Consider the following 17,980-nt stretch of genomic DNA (forward strand, 5'->3'; position numbering starts at 1 on the left):
TACTAACAATTGTCACCCAAGTAAACTTAAAAAAAAAAAAAAAAGATGCATCCCAATTTCAGGGATGACAAAATGTGGAAAAATGTGTGTCTTAGAATCAATGAAATAAGGTATTCAATTCTAGTAATGGAGAATGTGTATACATAACTTCCCTTTCTCTCTTATTTGTTTGTGGCTGGCTCACCCCTTCTTTTCTATCGCCAGAACCTTGCTGCCTGTCCTTTCCATATCTCATTCTCCATATTATCATGAACTGGTCGATATTGATTGGGACTATGAGTCCAAAGTCCGCAAGTCTCCAGAAAGCCTTGTACTTATAGAAAGGCTCTACTTTAGTTTCTTTAAGGAGCAACACTAGATGGTCTCATTATGAACTTCCTCCAATGACTGTCAACAAATTCCTTCCAGAGTCTGGCCTGCCTGACTCTAGGCTTCCCATGGTACCTGGTGATTCACTACCCTCCCTGTCCACCATTCCAACACAGTAATTGGCTGGTTAGTCTGTGTATTATTTATTTACAAGGGATTTCCCTACAGGCTGTTAGAGAGGGCATAGGAGGGGGCTTGGGAGCAGAAACCGAGGCGTGTCATCCAGTTCTCCCTAACGCAGGAAACATGACTCCCCAAGGGTCTCCTGAAACACCAGGGCCTTCCCTTTCTCCACTTTAGGAGGAGGCAGGATGCAGGGAGGATTAAGCTTCTCCACCCCTCTTAGACTTTACTTCCCCTTTCTGGTTTAGGACTCCATGAGACAAGCCGTGTTGGGAAGATGGGGTAATGGGAAATGGTACTGCTAGGGGGTGATAGAGGTTCTTGAGCAGTAAGCCCCTTGTGGAGCTGGGTTACAGGCCTGACAGCAGCAGCTGGCTTTTCTGATTCGGTGTGTGGCTTCCTCTTTTGAGTGCAGGGAGGCACTGATGCTGGCTTTCCATTTCCTAGCCTTAGAAAAGGGACAGATCCATCCAGGGAAGAAATTGCTCCCTCCTGTTCCCTTCAATCTGATTTTGAGGACAGAATCTGAAAACGAACAGAGGCTGATTGGAAAGGTTGGGGACACCAGTAGAGGGAAGGATGCAGCCTATACTGAGAACCAAGGGGCTAATCTGGGAATCCGATTGACAGAGGACTCTGGGGCTTTTGGGATGGGTGGGCAGGCCTATCCTTGCCCCAGCGTTCTGGGCATGTGTCAGGCTCTGAGGCTGGGGCATGGGCTGAGGTTCACATGGGTCTGTGTGCTGTGGAGCTGAAGGGTCCTGTGAGGAGGTACAGACAGAGAGAGAAATAGAGGTAAGTGGAGACAGAGGGAGTAGAGAGCCAGAGGCTGGACAGCTGAGGGGGATTCACTGCTTCACTGGGATCAGCTGGCTCCGGAGGGGCGCTTCCTAGACTGGCGCAGGCCTTAGGCTTCAGTTCTCTGGGATCTCGGGGAGCTGCTGGCAGAGTCCTGGCCATCACAACAATTTCCCCAAGAGGCTCTGCCAAGCCTGGCACCTTGGATCCTGGGCTTCGGCTTGGATTCAGAGGCTGGCCCAGCACCTCCCTGCTGCCTGTACGGCTCCAGACCTCTTCCCTGTCGGAGCACAGGGCCTGCCCTCACCTGTGACCTCCGCGGCCAACTCCGAGGCGCGCTGCGGGGTCCTGCGCCCGCTGCTCGCTGGGCCCCGACGAGCAAGGCCTGCTGAGCAGAGGGGCCGTGCCCAGCCAAGGCCTTTCCGGCCGTCGCGACGGTGCCCAGAGCCCTATAGTAGGAGCGAGTGCTGGCCGGAGAGTGTAGGTGTGAGAATGTGTGCTGGGCATGGTCGGTAGACGGAGTGTGGGACTGTGGGCGCGTTGGCACCTGCGACCGGGAAAGTGGGCTGGCGAAGAAACTGCGTGCGCTGCTGGGAGCCCGGCTCCGACAGGGGTGTGTGCGGGCGGGGAGCCCGCGGCCGGAGCTCGGTGGAGGGCGGCGGTCTGGAAGTGGCCCCGGCCCGTGCAGGCCCCGCGGTGGAGCGCCGCGTGTGCGGGCCCGCGCCGCCGCTCCAGGCATGCGGTCCTGGATGTCGAGCCTCGGGTGGGATCCGCGCGGCGCGGCGGGGCTTTTCGCCCGCTCTTCTCGCCCCTCTAATCTAAACCATGCGGGCTCCCAGCCCCGGTTTGGGTGGCGGCCCTCGGGCCGCGGGGAGGGCACGGGGCCGCTCGGTTGGGGAGCGGGCGGCCCGCTGGGGGCTTGAGGTCCGGGGGCACCAGAGCCAGGGGATCCTGGAGGCCTCCTCCCCGGGGGGGCAGCAGGCGCAGACTGATTGACAGTGGCGACGTCAGAGGGGGGGTCGTCCCCGCAGGGAGGGAGGGAGGAGGAGAGAGCTGAGGCCCCAAAGTGCAGCCTCGGAGATCAAGGGCCCGCTCCGGAGCCGGGATGTGTCCGGCCGCGAGGGCGCGGCGGACAGCGGGACCCTGACCCAGCGGCCCGGAGTCGAAGCCCAGGCTGTCCCCTGCTCCTCGGACCCGAGCCCGCAGTGGACCTCGGGCCACAGGCGCCTCCGCATGCGGCAGCGCAGTTAGGGTGAGTGTGGGTTCCGGCGGGGATGAGAGTAAGCCAGGCGTGCGGGGTAGGGACCACCCTGAGCCCAGGGTTAGGGTGCAGGGTCGAGGAAGATTAACTGGAAAGGGGGCGAGTAACGGGATCCGGAAAGAACTTCGGGGACGGTGAAGGCGACAGGAGAGCGGCTCCAAGTGCCTCAGATCTGGCTGCTGTCTCGGCCCCACTCCCAGAGGTCGGGGCGCGAGCCTTCCTCTCCTCCGAGTGACCGGACGAATTGGGTCTAGGGACCCCAGAGCATAGAGACGACTGCGCCAGTGCCAAAGGAAGAAGAGGTGGCCTTGAAATTGGTGTTTACAGAATAAGAAAGGCCAAGGAAGAGGGCCCGGGTACTTGTGACGAATATCGATGTAGAAATGTGTGTGATTGGAACACTGGATTTCAGAGGCTTTGATATAACACGCTCCTCAAAATAAAGCAAGGAGCATTATATGTAAATAATGATGGATGGTCAGGAATTATCAGGATGCGAGCAAGCAATTACCAAAGAAAAGGGCTAAGCGGCATAACAAACACAGTACTCAAACTTTAAAACCATAAAATAGTCACTTTTGGAGCCAAGTAAAAACTGTAACCACAAAAGTAAAAGGATCGTAGACAAAGTGACTCCAACTATAGGAACAATGTGATAAGAACCATTACATTAATATCAATAGCAAAAATACACGAAATAGTAACAGTGTATCAAATGATAAAAATGTAAGAAAAGGTGAACAATGAAAAATGCTATAAAGGGAAATACTAATATTAGTAGAATTGACAGAATACTATCATATAATTTATTATTGATACTATAATGAATATTAAAATCAATATTAACCAAAATCTTAAGAGCAGTAGTAATATAAATAAAGACAGCAACAAGAATTGCTGGAGTGATATGACAATTTATGACCAACGTATTAATAGTTCCAACACCATTATAAATAATGGTAGAGTAAGAAGAAGTATTGTACAGATGTGATGAAAAATAATCAGAGTAGTAAGAGCTACAGCGATATTACAAATTATGACAAAGTAAGAACAAGTAATGATGTGATGAAAAATAACTAGTGAATTAAGATCGGTAGCATTACCAATAACGACAAAGTAACAAGATATTGTAACGATGTGATGAAGAATACTTGGAGTATTATGAACAATCCTAACAAAACAAATAATAGCAAAAATAACAGGAAGTGTTATACGGATGTGAAGAAAATTAACCTGAACATCGAGAACAATAATATTACAAGTTATAGTAAATAAGTTATTAAACCTGTAACAAAGGACAAACAGACTGAGGAACCAGCAACGGAAACATTTTCGGGGTACAGAGAAAAAATAAAAATAACGCTAGATTAACATGACCTATAGGTAACTAGGCCCTAGAATGATGAAGCACTGACAGGAAAGCAACAACCACATATTTAATAATAATGAACTAATAAATCAAACCAGTACTTTTAATCATATAGCATTAAAATGAAAAAGTATTGATAATTTATGTGATAGGACAAATATTCTTAATGTTATTGAGCTGACCAGAATACTACTCTGATAATAAAGATAATGAAAATACAACAATTCCCCCAGTGTAAGAAAAATATCACCAGTAATCTAGAGTGAAAAGAAAAATGCTGTTCTCCTTAGGAAACGAGGAGGCTGAAAGCAACGGACGCAGAGCCGGACCGCTGCGCCTACGGAGGGTCCAACACAGGGGCGAACGCGGGCGGCAGACTCGGCCGGGCGCGGGACCCGGCTGTGCCGAGGGGACCGCGGAGAGGGCCGCTCTGGGCCAGCCCGGAGGGAAGAAAAGGAAATTATCCGGGAGGTCCAGCTAGGGCGAGCTGTGGCGATGTCGGCATGTGGCTCCCTGGCCGAGAGAAAAGGAAGAGGTGAACCCCGAGGAGGGGAAGGAGAGCAGGGCGAAGCCCTAGTCCGGAGTCGGAGCGGCGGGATTGGCCCGGAGCGCCAGCCGGACGGCGCCGCCGCTGCACGGCTCCAGGTGTGACAAGTGTCTCGCAGAGGACCTAGTGGCCAAGGCAGCATCGCGCCAGGCGGCCCCTCCTCCTGGCCCTGTGCGGGCTGCCGCATCTTGGACCAGCTGATCTCGAGTACCCATCCCGGCTGACCCCAGATATAGTAGAAACCAACGTCTTGGGCCAGAGCGCACAACTACCCTCACGGCGCTGTGTCTCCTCGCCTGGGGGCTCTTGGGTTTCTTAGTCTAGGCCCCGGAAACCGCACGTGGCCCCAGACAGGTAGTGGCGGTGGCCATGGCGGGGCGAGCCTTGCTCCCTGCTGCCCGTGGCCTGAGGACCAGCCCGGCTGTAAGCCTTATCTTTACGGGCTTTTCCCAGCCCCAACTGGCCCCAGCCTCTTTTTATCTCCTCGGTTGCACTTGGCTTATTTACTTTGTGAGGCCCTGGGAACCTATGTCTAGGCCCTGGGATGGGGAATCCAATGGACAGGAGGGGAGAGGGGCCTGGGCCTTGGGATGCCCAGAGATCCAGGAGAGAACAGAAAGAAGGTAGGAGGAGAAGGGGAGGTGCATTTCACCACAAGACAGGCAGCCAGACATTACAGAAAACCCCACCAGAACTTGCCCAGATCCAGAAGAAGGGAGAGGAGTAGTGAGATGGAAAAGAGGCAGAGATAACGCAGGTTTGCACCCATGATGGGAGCAGGGCAGGCAGGTCCTTGCAGCTGGGCTCTCATCCTGATATCCCAGGGCCACCTTCCTGAAGGGAGCAGGCATATGGGCAGGCGGGAATAGTTCTAGACACTTGGGGAAGAATAACTGTGCCCTGGGGCAGGACTAGGCTGTGCCTGTGAAAGGGACCCACCCAACTGGCCTGGTCCTTAGCTGGGAAGGGTCTGGGTCCTCTGCCTTAGAGCAGAGCCCTTGGGAGCAAAAAGTGTGAGTGAGTGAGCCAGCAAGTATGAATGTGAGGGCAAGGCTGGGGAGAACCCTGGCTGAGTTCAAGACACAGTGGCCTTAGGAGAGAGTGTGGCTGCAAGGGTGACTAGGAAGCTGTGTGGGAACACTGTGTCTGGGTGTGAGGATGTGTGTGCCTGCGTGTTACACACCTGTGAGAGTGGGAATGTGCAGGAGTAAAAGCCTTTCTTTCAGGAAGTCTCTGACTGCTGAGAGAGGGGGTGAAGGCAGATGGGTGAGCAGGGGTCTGAGGGCCGCCCAGTTCTAGGCCTTTTCTGCAGGTGTGAAGCCCCAGGAGCCTGGATGCTGTCCTCCTGGCCTGGTTCTCCTCTTCTGCCTGCCCAGGGAGCATCCTGGCTGCCCTGGCTCAAGAGTGAGCCTGGACTCCACTTATTAGGGAACAGGCAAAAAAGACCTAGGCCTCTGGCTCCACTGAAGCCCGGCAGGAGGGAGGGACTGGGGGTGCAGTTGGGGCAATGCCTAGAGGGCGGTCCTTTCCCCCAGACCTACTCATCATACAGACCCACACCCTGGGGCAGGCAGACTTTGCACCGCACGCAGACCCTCCCAGGTCCATAACCCAGAGGGAGGAGGCGAGGGTCTTGCCCTCCGCATATTTTCCCTCCCCCAGCTCAGGAGGGGGCGGGGTCCACGTGCGCCAGGGCTCAAAGCCACCCAGCTCGGCTCGAGAGGGCTGTAGGGCCTCTGGCCAGTGTGGACCTGGGCATGTGACTAGTGTGTGCTGTGCCCGCAGGAGATGCTGCAGGATAAGGGCCTGTCGGAGAGCGAGGAGGCCTTCCGGGCCACGGGCCCAGCGCTCGGCGGCGAGGCCAACACCACCAACGCCGCCAACGCCCCCGAGCCAGAGCTGGCCGCGCCGGGCCTCAGCGGAGCGGCGCTCGGCAGCCCCCCGGGCCCTGGCGCCGACGTCGCTGCCGTAGCGGAGCAGGTAGGGCCGCACCGGCCGTCCGGCAGAGGTCGGGCGTCGGTCTGTCTGTAGGGACGCCTGTGTCTGTCAGTCCGCCCCATCGCGGCAGGACTCGCTTCCTGGGTGACCTCGCTGCGTGCTCCCCCGGGCAGGGTAACTCTCTCTGCCTTTCGTCCTTCCTCCACTTGGATCCCTCGGGGCTACTCTGGGACAAGCGGGGCAGGGAACCCCGGCCGCAGCGGGATCAGCCCAGGCCAAGTGTCCAGTTCTGACAACCTAGGAGGTCGGGGGCGAAAGCCTGGGACCCGGGCAAGAGCGGCCCCAGCAGGCCGGGTGTGTGCTCCGGGAGCCGCCGCGGAGCTCTGAGGCCGGGGGACGTCACCGAGAGGGTCACGGTGATAACCTGAGGATGACGAGTCCTTTTGCGCACACCCTCGGCCTGTGCGGGTCTGCGTGCAGTGTGTGCATGGGCGCACGTCTGGGCGACGAGGTGTGTGTCCCTCTTGGGTCTGTGCATCTGTCCGGCAGCCTGGGGCTGTCTGAGCACGCGGAGAGTTTATGTTTGTATGCGAGTGGGTCCTCTACCCTGGCAGGTCAGTTTATGCATCGTCCGCCAGCCTCACTATAGGTGCAGATCCGAAGGAGGGAGTTTCAGCCACTGATTACATTTTAAAAAATCCATCAATGGTACAGAATAATTCCGTGAAACGAAATCTTGAGGCGGTGGCTCCCGGGGCTGGCAGTGTTCCGCACGGTTCCTCGGGTCTGTGTTCCTTCCGAGGGCTCCTCTTGGAGCCCTGGGCCAGGCCCACACAAGTCCCCCTCCCTCCTACCCCTAGACCATCGAGAACATCAAGGTGGGCCTGCACGAGAAAGAGCTCTGGAAGAAGTTCCACGAGGCGGGCACGGAGATGATCATCACCAAGGCGGGCAGGTCAGCACTGGGAGATTTACGTGGGGGGGGTGACGGGTGGGAGCAATGGGGATCACCAGGGCTTCTCTTAGCAGCACTCTCCGTCTCCAGCCTGGGGGCCACGGGAGTTCCCTCCGCCACTCTGGCCTTAGCCTCAGGTCTCGTCGTGGCTTCGAACTGGGTTTTGGAAGTCAGCAGGGGGCTACCCCAAAGGGAGCGCCCTGCACGGAAGGAGGAGAGGGCAGCGCTATGTAAATGAAATGCAAATAAGGATGGCGCTGCCGGAGGTCTCTGCTCTGGCACTTCTGGCCCTCTGGGCGGCTGCTTTGTCCTCCTCCTTTTGGGGACCTCCTGGGTTTCTCAGAACTGCATTGATTGGGGACCTGGAGATGCTCCTCAACAGATGGAGGAAGGGGACAGGACCACGTTTTCCTATTTCCATAATTTTTGGGGGGCAGAGTGAACCCCAAGTCTCTCATCCCCCTGGGCTGTTCCTCTGTTGCCAGCCCCCTCTTCCGCCGAGGGGAAGGCACCGCTGGGCTCTGTGTCTATGTTGTTTGGGGAGCAGCACTCTGGTGGCTGCCAGAAGGGATGATTTATAAAGTGGAAACATCTTTAAAATGTGCTGGTGTCTGTGGGAGAGAATCGGGAGGAGAGGAAGAGGCAGGCAGGGAGGGCATGATGGAGAGATGTGCCGGGGTGGGGAGTCTGGGGCGGGGCAGCAATGGCACTGAGAGCGGTTATCAGGTGAAGGGAGATTGTTGCAGCCTGAGAAGCTGGAAAGTTCAGGCTCAAGAACCCCGTCACCCACCCCACTCTGCTCCTCCACGTACTCACACTTGATTTTGATCCCTGGGGGACAGGTTAGGTGTGAAACTGTCCCTCTGCCTGGCTGTGGGACCATAACTGGGTTTTCTGAGGAATAAGATGGTGAAGCAGCAAGGGCCAGGGATCTGGAGTCAGACCGCAGGGGCTTCAGCTCCAGCTCTGCTACTTCCATCTGTGCAACCCTCAGGCAAGCTGCTCGGGGTCTCTGCCCCCTTCTCATCTCCATCTGTAAAATAATAGGTCCCTCTTCACACCGTTGTATGTGAAGCACTTAGCACAGCTCCTGGCAGATGTAAGCACATAATAAATGCTAGCTATAATATTAATATAATAAATGCTAGTAATATTAGTCATAGTTAGAGAAATGCCTGGCATCCACTCAGCATTTTTCCTTCTAGCTTTGAGAAAACTGCTTAGGGAATGGTGGGCTAGTCAAAGGAAACAAAAAGCTGGTGGTTTGCTGTGTGCCGTGTAGGGGTGCCGTGGTCTTTCCTGTCTGCTCACTGGCAGGCCTTGCAAGGCTTCCTTTGTTTTGTGGGGGTTTGGGGTCTGGGCACTGGGCTACCCTCAAGCCTAAGTCAGGGTGGCAAGGCCACCCAGGATCTCTATCAGGAGAGGGAGCAGGGGATTGTCAGGGTCTGAGTTTGCCACATTTTGGGGATGAGGAAGGAGGATGTTTTAAGGGGTCCTGACAGAGGGTGCCATATGGAGTGGTCACTGAGAACAGTGGGGGGCCAGGTGTCACAAGCTCTGCCTCTTCCTAGCTGAGAATACCTGGGCAAGGCCCTCAACTTCCTGTGGCTCAGTGGTATTAGGTAAAACAGAGGTGGTGCCTGCACAGCTACCTACCATCCTTTTCCTGTTACTGTTTGAGACTCAAACCAGGGCTCCTGTGAGCAGTGCATGGTAAATTGTTGAGTGGATTACAGGTGTGAAGAGGGGAGGATGTACTTCATGTGACTGCTAAGGTAGATGGAAGGAAAGAAGAGAAAGATCCAAAAGTTACATTTTCAGGCAGCAGAAATAACCTTGTCTCTTAAAAATAAATGGCCAGAATGTTCTTTGGGCATGTCTGGCCTCTGCTGTTTTAAACAAAAGGCATTTGTGATTCTCCTCAGTGGGGTTTCTGCATCTGCTTGGGTCCTCCTCCCTCCCTCCCCCCAACACATATACACACACACACTTCCAGAGGTGACTGGCTTCAGGCAGACATTTGTGCCTGATCCTACTGGAGGCTTAGAGACGGGCCTCAGGGAATGAGGATAATTATTTAAAAATGGCTGTGATGATGCTCGCCAATTACGGAGTCATCACAGTCTTTCATTTCTCTGGCAGAAAGTTATCCTTGCACCACGTCTAGTCCTTCAGAACGTCACTAGCCTCGTCCCCCTCCCCCACAGTTCTCACAGACCCTTTCCCCCCTGCATAGCTGCCCACTGACTTCACAGACCACTTTCACTGCTCTGACCCCTGTGTACCCCCCACCCCCGCCCCGGGGCAGCTTTGGGAGGCAGCTTGCTTCGCTTGGGTTTGGGGCTCTCACCTCCTGTCTACACTTGTCCTTGTTCTCTTCGTTGTGTCTCTACCAGCAGCCTTCCTAGGAAACTTCCATTTCTCAGCAGATGGCCTGGACCCTTCTCCTGAACCTTGACTCACAGATTTCTAGACTGTTAGAGCTGGAGGAGAACCGAGAGAACATAAACTTGACTCCAGAGAAGTGAAGGCCCTTGGCTGTTGTAGATAGAAGCAAGGTTAGGTTGCCAGGTCGACACAAGCCAAGCAGATGATATCTCACCCCCAGAACAATATCCCAACTTTGAGAAATTCCCTGGATTGCTTATTTATGGGTCCCCAGTTCAGTGTTTTGAACAGGATTGTTGCTCTGCCCTAGAGACCCTGGTAGGTTAGGGGTGTGATAATTGCTGTCTGGCTAAGCGAAGGGCTGGTCTTGGAGAAGGAGGAGCAGAATGTTCTCAAAGCATTTTGAGTTCTCAAGGCAGAAAGTTGGACTCCTTGGGTCACAAGCCTCTTGCCTTAAGCCCTTGAAGGTCCGAAAGCTGGAGTAGAAAATAGTCGCCTTCATTGGATAGTGGATTTGAATGCTCAACCAATTTGATCCGGTGAATAAAATGCCAACCACTGTGTGAGACATCAATTTCTGAATGCTCAGCAACCCCTGATGTCAGGTGTAATACGGGGGCAGACTCCTCCCCAGCCAGTTTCTGTCCCTCTCAGGCCCCTACACCCAGAGGCTTTATGCTGTGGGTCGCAGAGATCAGACCCTGCTCTCTGCCTCCTCACATCTCTGCCAAGCTTGATACATGTGAGAAACTGCATTTTCTCCCAAACACAGATAAAAGTGAGCTCCACAAAAATTTAAATATAAACCTCCCCAAAAATGAAAATTTCCTAACTGTCTGACTGCTCTACTCCTAGGTCATGGCTGTGCCACCAGATAAATCTCCACTATCAGCCTTCAGAGCCTGTTGAGTTCAATGTTGCTTGTGTTAGTGACAGTGAATTTGCGTTTGAAAAATGAACTACCGATGAGAACTCCTGTTGAACCTGTATTGTTTGTTATTCTGAGGCAAGGATTTGGCCCAGCTTAATCCGGGGCTTCAAAGCCAATTGCCCTCACTCTGTATACAGAGCGTCAGAGCCCAGTGGCGTGGGTGATAAGAGAAGTAAGGGTTGAAGACACTGGGAAAGTGGGTTGGGGAGAGAGTGCTTTGATCTCTTTCTAAAGTATTTTCTGAAAGCAAAAGTCTATCAGAAGGAAGTGTCTTAAAAAAAAAATCTAAGAGAAGCAACTGACCTTCCAAAACAGCATCCATTTCACACACCCTCACTCCTGCCCCCCACCTCAGGGAAAATATTTCTTTAAAATGCTTTGAGTGAATTAGCCAACAGTGTGTGTGTGTGTGTGTGTGTGTGTGTGTGTGTGTGTGTGTGTGTAAAGTGGAAATAAATTACGTAGCTTTGTTACTGCTCTCAGAAATCATTTGGCTACAAAAGATTTGGTCTCAGCATAGGCAGCACTACCAACCCCCACTCGTGACCCCCCCCCCATAACCACCCTGCCCCCAAACTCAGCCTTGGTTGCTGGGCGCTGGCCTCTTCCCAACATATCCAGAATTCTTCCTCAAGACCCTCAGACACTAAGGGATAGAAAGACGGGTGGCGTTTTCTGTGGACCTCCCCCCACCTTTTGCCTGCAGCTATTCCTTTGACTCTGGGCTCCACTGTGTGTGCGTGCGCGTGTGTGTACACATATATAACTTTTAATGTCAATTTTATTGAAGTGGAACATTCCCTGCAGAAAAGTGAACAATTCTTAATTGTACAGCTCTACAGACTTTCACCAAGTGAACACACTGGTGTGACCACCTCCCAGGTAAAGAAACAGACCATTACCAGCGCTGGAACCCCCCCTTGTGTGCCCTCCCAGTCATCACCACACCCCCCTCGGAACCCCTTTCCAAACTTCTCACCCTTTCAGTTTGGTTTTGCACCTACATTTGAGGGAAGGCATGTACAGTTGCTCGTGGGGTCCCCCTCCCCAGGAAGTCGGAGCTATGGTGGGTTTGGCGCTTGGGGGCACAGCTAGGTAGAGAGAATCTGGAGAGTCCCCTAGGTCCGTTATTCCTGGCCCTCTTGAGGGATGGGGGTGGGGGGCGAGTAGGTCAGCGCCTTGAACTGGCGGCTCTCTGAGCCCAGCTGTAACTTGCGTGTCCCCTCTCAGCAGCGAGTTTGTATTTACGGGTTTGCTGCCAAACTCAAAATGCCCCGAAACCCTTGCTCTGCGCCCCGCAAGCCTCCCACACCGAGAAATGTCCATGGCAGCTTATCTTAGCAGTTCATTCTAAAACCATTTCCGAGTATGAAGTAGATAAAGCCTCCAGCCCCGCACCCTTTCAGAGCCTGTTTCATGATCAGAGGAGAAACCCCGGGCTTTCATCTCCTCCCAGGGCCGGCGGGACAGGCGGCTTGTTTATTCCCCCAGAGGAGCCGTTTCCGTGTGTGCCAGGGAGCACCCCATCTGCCTGGCGGCCCGTGAGCCCGAGGGGGGCGGAGAACTAGGAGAGCGCGGAGAGGGCGCCACGGGCTTAGAGAGAAGGCTCGCGGGACACGTGGAAAGGGTGCCTCGGGGCGCGCGCCAGAGGGTGGGGAGAGGGCTGGCGGCATGAGGCGCTGGGGGGCCGCAGGGTGTCTGGGACGGGCAAGCCAGGGCTTACAGCAGCGCTGGTGACAGGCTGCTCAGTCATTACCTCCCTTCTGGCCTTCCCTCTCCCTCCCTGGAAATGGTGTTCATTTCCACCAGACCGTGTTGGTTTTCAGGTACATTTTATGTCCTAAATCACGGAAACAGTTCACATCTCCATGGATTCATCTGTTTCCGTAGAGAGGACGGCGACAGTGCAGGGTGAGACTAGAGAAGTCACAGCTCCCAAACCCAGCCTGGCCTCTGCGGCTTGAGTCATGGCCACCTGGTGAGCATGCCCAGTCTCTGGCCACCTCTGGAATAAGGGGCAGATGCCCTCAGCTTGGTCAGGAGCCCATGGAGTGGGTAGAGTGTGTGCTTCCCTCTCACTCTTAGCTTTTTCTCCACACAGGGCAGCCCTTCATCCTTCTGGAGCCTTCTAGGTGGGGAAATGGTTGTGCCCAGGGTCCCCAGAGACTGGGGTGCCCAGAAGCTGTCACCAAACTGGACCCTGGCAGAGACAGGGGTTGGAGGTGGGAGTGGGGAGATATCTCTTTCCATGAAGGCAATGGAGCTCACTGAGCCCCAGAGGCCCAGCCTTTTGAGGACTTTAGAACTCCCCATTCAGACCAGATATCCTGGCCTCCCTCCCTGTTTCTAAGGGCTGCTGCCTTGGGAAGAGGCAAATTGGTGGGCAGGGAGGCAGAGTCTAAGAGACAACTCCTTCCCTGCCCCAACTCCTGCAAGACCTCCTGGAGGCTATTATTAGTCAGGAATCTGGTCTACAGTCAGTTTCTAGGAGAAGCCAAATCATAAGACCTCAGCTCCATGCCTTGGGGATGCTGAGCACAGGCTCTTTACTGGCCTCCTAAAAAGCACTTGGTCCACGCCAGCCTGGCCTCCTGAGCTGCTGAGACGAAGTAGAATGGGGTGTAGGAGGGGAAGGACAGGGCCCCTTACCTCCTCTCAGCCTGGGTTATGAAGACGGTTGAAGTGGCCGTGAGCCATATTCTTCCGGCCCCCTGCGTGGACACTGGCCTGGGGGGAAGCCATTTCTGCCCTCTGCTGTTGCCATCTGGAGTGATTACAGGAGACACAGGCTAAGTGCAGGGCACTGCGACCAGGCCAGCTCAAGCACCGACAGGGCTGCCCCATTTTGTGGCTGTTTCTGTAGCAGTTACAAAATGGTGGCCTGGAAGGGACAGGATTTTTGGCCTTCCCCCAGGGAGGGGGGAGGTGAGGCAGCTGCTGCCTTCCCTCCCTTCAGCTTTAGGCCCACCAGGGGAGAGGCTGGGCCAGGAAAGAGGGTGGTGCAGGCTCCAGCTGTGCCCTCAGGCCAGGCAGGGGGGCTGGTAAGCAGGAGGCAGGGTTGGGTTCCTGAGCCCTGTCACTTCCCCCATTCCAGGAGAGGGGGTGGGGTGGACATTTGAAAATGCTTTCAATTGACATCTGAGACAAATTCTTCCACACGGTTTATAAGTCCCTAGACTTACAGCTAGAACTTCCCCCCTCCCTCCAGGCACGCACACATGCACACATGCGCACTCTACCGTGTACTCAATCATATGTGCTTGTGCAAACACATGGTCACACACCTCCCACATCCCTAGCCCACTGCAGGGCTCTCACCCGCCTTTCCTCCAACAAGAGAGAGGGGGCACAGACTGAGCTGGGCTGGGCTGGGGAATGGAACCCTCACCCTCAGGGGCCTGGCCTGGGCTGGCTCGAGGGTCTGCCAGCTTGTGGAAGCCTTGATCCTTTCAGGAAGCCCTGCCCTGTCCAGGTAAGCTGGTACCTTTGTTGACAAAACGGGGTATGCCAATCATCTGCTGGAGTGTCTAGGACAGCTGCTCTTGAGGGTCCCTGTACTGTCTCAGCTTCATTAGAGCTTTCCCACAGTGGACAGGTTGGGCACTCTTCCAACTCAGGGGACTTGGTTCTGGATGCCCACAGTGTCTTCAGTTAGGTCTGGATCCTGCCTCTCTCCTGGGGATGCCTTTGTGGGAACACATCTAGGAGGGAGTGGGGAAGTCCAGTGTCAGGGATCTGGTGACCAGGGGAGGGAGCTGTGCCTCTGCGGGTATGTGTACATGCTGTTGGGTGAGTGTATGTGCTGAAGTGTCTGGGGAAGCCCTTCTCTAGAATGTTCTCTGAGCCTCAGGGTCCTGGACAGTCTCAGCATGGCCTGCAGGGACTGGAAACTTTCTGTCTTTTGGTGAATCCATTTTCATAGAGGTAGGTCATCCCATTGGTTTGTCGAGAGAGGAGTGCAGTGGGGTTCAGTAGTAATAGTCATAAATGGACTCATTTAATTCACACAGCAACCTATGAGATAGGTAGCAATATCTGCATTTTAGAGATAAGGAAACCCAGTCACAGAGAGATCCAAGGGAGTTGCCCAAGGCCTCCCAGCTTGTCAGTGGTGGGGGCAAGCTGTGAGCAGGGTGGTTCTAGAACCCATGCTGTTCTCTGCAAGGCTCCTGAACCAACTTTCCCTGATACCCAGTTAGTGTGAGCATGCCCATGAGAGGTGTTCATTCACAGGGATAACCACCTCTGCTAAACACACCTAAGGAATCCAAAGACCTGGCAGCACTCCTGTTTCCTGCTAGCTGGTTTGAGGCCTGAGGGTTTTCACAGACATGACGCAGAGGAGATATCTCATTGATTACTGAAGCAGCTGACAGGGACTTCCAGATCTTCTGCTCCCTGTAATGGCACCCCAGAACTTTAGTTGTGTGTGGACTGGCAAAGGATGGGAGGTAGATTAAGGCAGACAGGATGGTATCAAAATCCTCTCTCACAATCTTAACCACGGTCTCTGTGCTTTAGCTGCTCACAGCCACTTGGCCTAAATCTTAGGGGGTCATGCGGGAGGGGGGATTGAGTTTGGAAAACTGTATAAACCCTCCTCCTAGACACACAGACTGACAGCTGCAGGGACTCTGACAGAGCGGCCAATGTAGCCCTCTCCTTGTGTAGGGGGAGGCTGAGGCCAGAGAAGGAAATGACTTAACACAAGGTCACACAGCTCTGACCACTCCTCCGCCTCACCCCTTGGCTTCCCCCAGGAGGATGTTCCCCAGCTACAAGGTAAAGGTCACAGGCATGAACCCCAAGACCAAATACATCCTGCTGATTGACATTGTCCCTGCGGATGACCACCGCTACAAGTTCTGTGACAATAAATGGTAAGAACCTGGGACCCTCCCAGCACCTGCATTCCCTTCACTGCTCTCTCCACTCCCCACACCCATTGCCACCTGATATTTGGTCCAGGGCCTCACCAGTTAATCCAAGTGATTGCCCAGAGGCTGCAGGGTCAGCAAATGTCTGCACCGCTGCTGCAGGCGGGGCTGGAGCTGAACATGAGCTGTAGTGTTTGGTGAATTTCAAAGATCTGTGCTCTCCCCACAGCCATGGACAAACAGGATTAGTGACTGTGCTATGGGGTGACAGATGAACCCCAATCCTGGGAGGATTTAGGCTCTGGCAGTGCGGCACCAGGGAGGAGGATGGGAGCCGTTTCCTTGGGGGTACCTGGTCTGTGGCACCTCTCTTCTGTTTCTCCATTCACTTCCGCTTTGCCTGTATGCAGAGCCCTCCCTCGTACGCTGTGTGTCCACCATCCAGAGTGGGCCGCTGCCTGGTGGTTGGGTGATGGGACCCTTTGACAAAGGGCTGGGGAAAACAGGCCGGTTGAGGGCACAATCAAACTGGGGCTGGGTAAATGGACACTGGGCTCCTTTCCCTGAGGCCACATCCTCAGTGTCCTGCCTGCCTAGGACAGCACTCAAGGAGAGAGAGGGCCTGAATGAACCTGTAGTCCCTGGACATGGGCTCCGGGGGGCGGTGGTGGTGTAGGGCTGGCAGAGTCTGGACTGAGGATGCAGGATTTGGTGGCCAGGTCCCGCCAAGGGCCATGTTTCTATTTCTTCTCTGTCTGGGCTGGATTAGCACTCAGAGCAGGCTCTGGCTGAGGGGACAGCTACCAATTATTTTTTTAGGGGTGGCAAGCATTGTTTTGGGGATAAGAAATTTGAAAGTTGTCTAGGTCCTCTGAGAAGCTGCCTTCAAAGAATAAAATTTATAACATTTAAAAAATATAACACACACAGAAGTGCTGCCTAAATCTCCCCCACAATGTATTTGTGGTTAGCCCCATTCCTTCAAGTAAATAATCACATTTCTCTGTAGTCTCTTTTTCTCTTTCTCTCATCTGTCCCAAAGTCACTGCTGCTCCCAAAGTCCTAAATTGTCAGTGTGATAGGAGGGACCAGCAGCGGATTTTTTCCTTAGGTTGATGGGGATTTGCTTTACTCTCAAAGGGGACGGGGAATCTCGGCTTCCCCAGATCCTATGGTTATCAACTGCTACGGCTCCATCTGCTCTGTTCGCAGGATGGTGGCAGGGAAGGCTGAGCCTGCCATGCCAGGAAGGCTCTATGTCCACCCGGATTCTCCTGCCACTGGGGCCCACTGGATGCGGCAGCTGGTTTCCTTCCAGAAGCTGAAGCTGACAAACAATCACCTGGACCCTTTTGGCCATGTAAGAACGGGACTGCCTGGCCTTGTGGGCCAGTCCTGGGGCAGTGTTGTGGGTGGGCAGGTTGGGTGGGATGGGGATCTGGGGAATCCACTCTTGGGATCCAGCTCCAGGCTTTGGCACTTGCCAGGCCCGTTTGTAGAAAGAGCCCAGGTGGAGTCTGGTCCCCACAGCTTGCATCCTTCCCGAGCACTTACTGGCTGGGGAACTTTGGGCAAGTGTCTTAGCCTTTTGGAGCCTTAGTTTCCTGGTCTAGAAAATGGAGATGATCATATGTACCTTTCACGGTTTGAGAATTAAATGAGAGAATGTGCATGAAGCACCTTGCTTATAGGAGGCTCTAAATACATGGCAACTGTGCCAACAAAGACAACGACGATGGGTCACATCTCTCAGTTTCAGTTTCCCCAGATATAGCCTTGTAAACTGGAGCATAAGACAAGTAAACTTTCTCGAGAAAGACTCATGATGAGTTCTGAGGCCTCTCTTTGGCATGTCCGCCGGCCTGGCGTGGCAGCCACTTGCCCTCTGGAAGGGTAGGCTTTGTTCTGGCTCCGGTCAGCTCCTTCCTGGCCCTGCTTGGGACCTGGCTCTCACAAGAGAGATTCTGAAGCCTCAGGGATGCCGCTGCTAACACCTCGTCCCGGCTGCTGAAGCTTATTCTTTTCCCATCTGGCCCTGGCGTGCCCACAGAAAGCTTTTTATGTGGAAATTTTTAGCTCAGGTGTGCGGGGCGAAGCGAAGTCTGGGGACCTGGTGTTATCTGCCAGGGCACAGGCCCTTCCTCTCTAGGCTGCCCATGGTTTCCCTGGAAGGACTGCGTGGGGGTGGCGGGCCATGGATGCCGTAGAGGCTCCTAGATGCAGTTACCCAGGCTGCACACATAGCACTCGGGGTGTGGGTGGTGGTGGGAGAAACAAGGGTGAGGGGTGTGCAGGTGTGTGCCTCTTTTATGCCTCAGTTCTATTTCTGGGGACCTGCGTGCAAAACAGAATTCTGTGAATCATAGTTCTGCTTGGAAAATGCCAACAATGCTTCATTTCTGATTGACTGATATGTAACTAGCA

At 54.1% G+C, this 17,980-nt stretch overlaps 1 protein-coding gene across 7 annotated transcripts in view; it reads left to right on the forward strand.

Moving 5' to 3' along the window:
* The first annotated feature begins 1,146 nt into the window (after positions 1-1,146).
* Positions 1,147-17,980, forward strand: part of TBX4 (T-box transcription factor 4) — a 32,155-nt gene continuing 15,321 nt past the window's right edge. For 2 of the 7 annotated variants that reach the window (XM_074319845.1, XM_019732624.2), the window contains exons 1-5: positions 4,434-4,565; positions 6,253-6,447; positions 7,266-7,360; positions 15,440-15,559; positions 16,769-16,916. In XM_074319845.1, the coding sequence (XP_074175946.1) occupies positions 6,256-6,447; positions 7,266-7,360; positions 15,440-15,559; positions 16,769-16,916 (555 nt within the window). In that variant the 5' untranslated portion in view covers positions 4,434-4,565; positions 6,253-6,255. Of the gene's footprint in view, positions 1,288-1,401; positions 2,543-4,210; positions 4,566-5,745; positions 5,872-6,030; positions 6,070-6,252; positions 6,448-7,265; positions 7,361-15,439; positions 15,560-16,768; positions 16,917-17,980 lie in introns of those variants that run through there. The other 5 variants (XM_074319846.1, XM_074319847.1, XM_019732625.2 and 2 more) reach the window with 5 other exon arrangements.

Source organism: Rhinolophus sinicus, linkage group LG15 (genome assembly GCF_036562045.2).
Source record: "Rhinolophus sinicus isolate RSC01 linkage group LG15, ASM3656204v1, whole genome shotgun sequence".
NCBI classification, from domain to species: domain Eukaryota; kingdom Metazoa; phylum Chordata; class Mammalia; order Chiroptera; family Rhinolophidae; genus Rhinolophus; species Rhinolophus sinicus.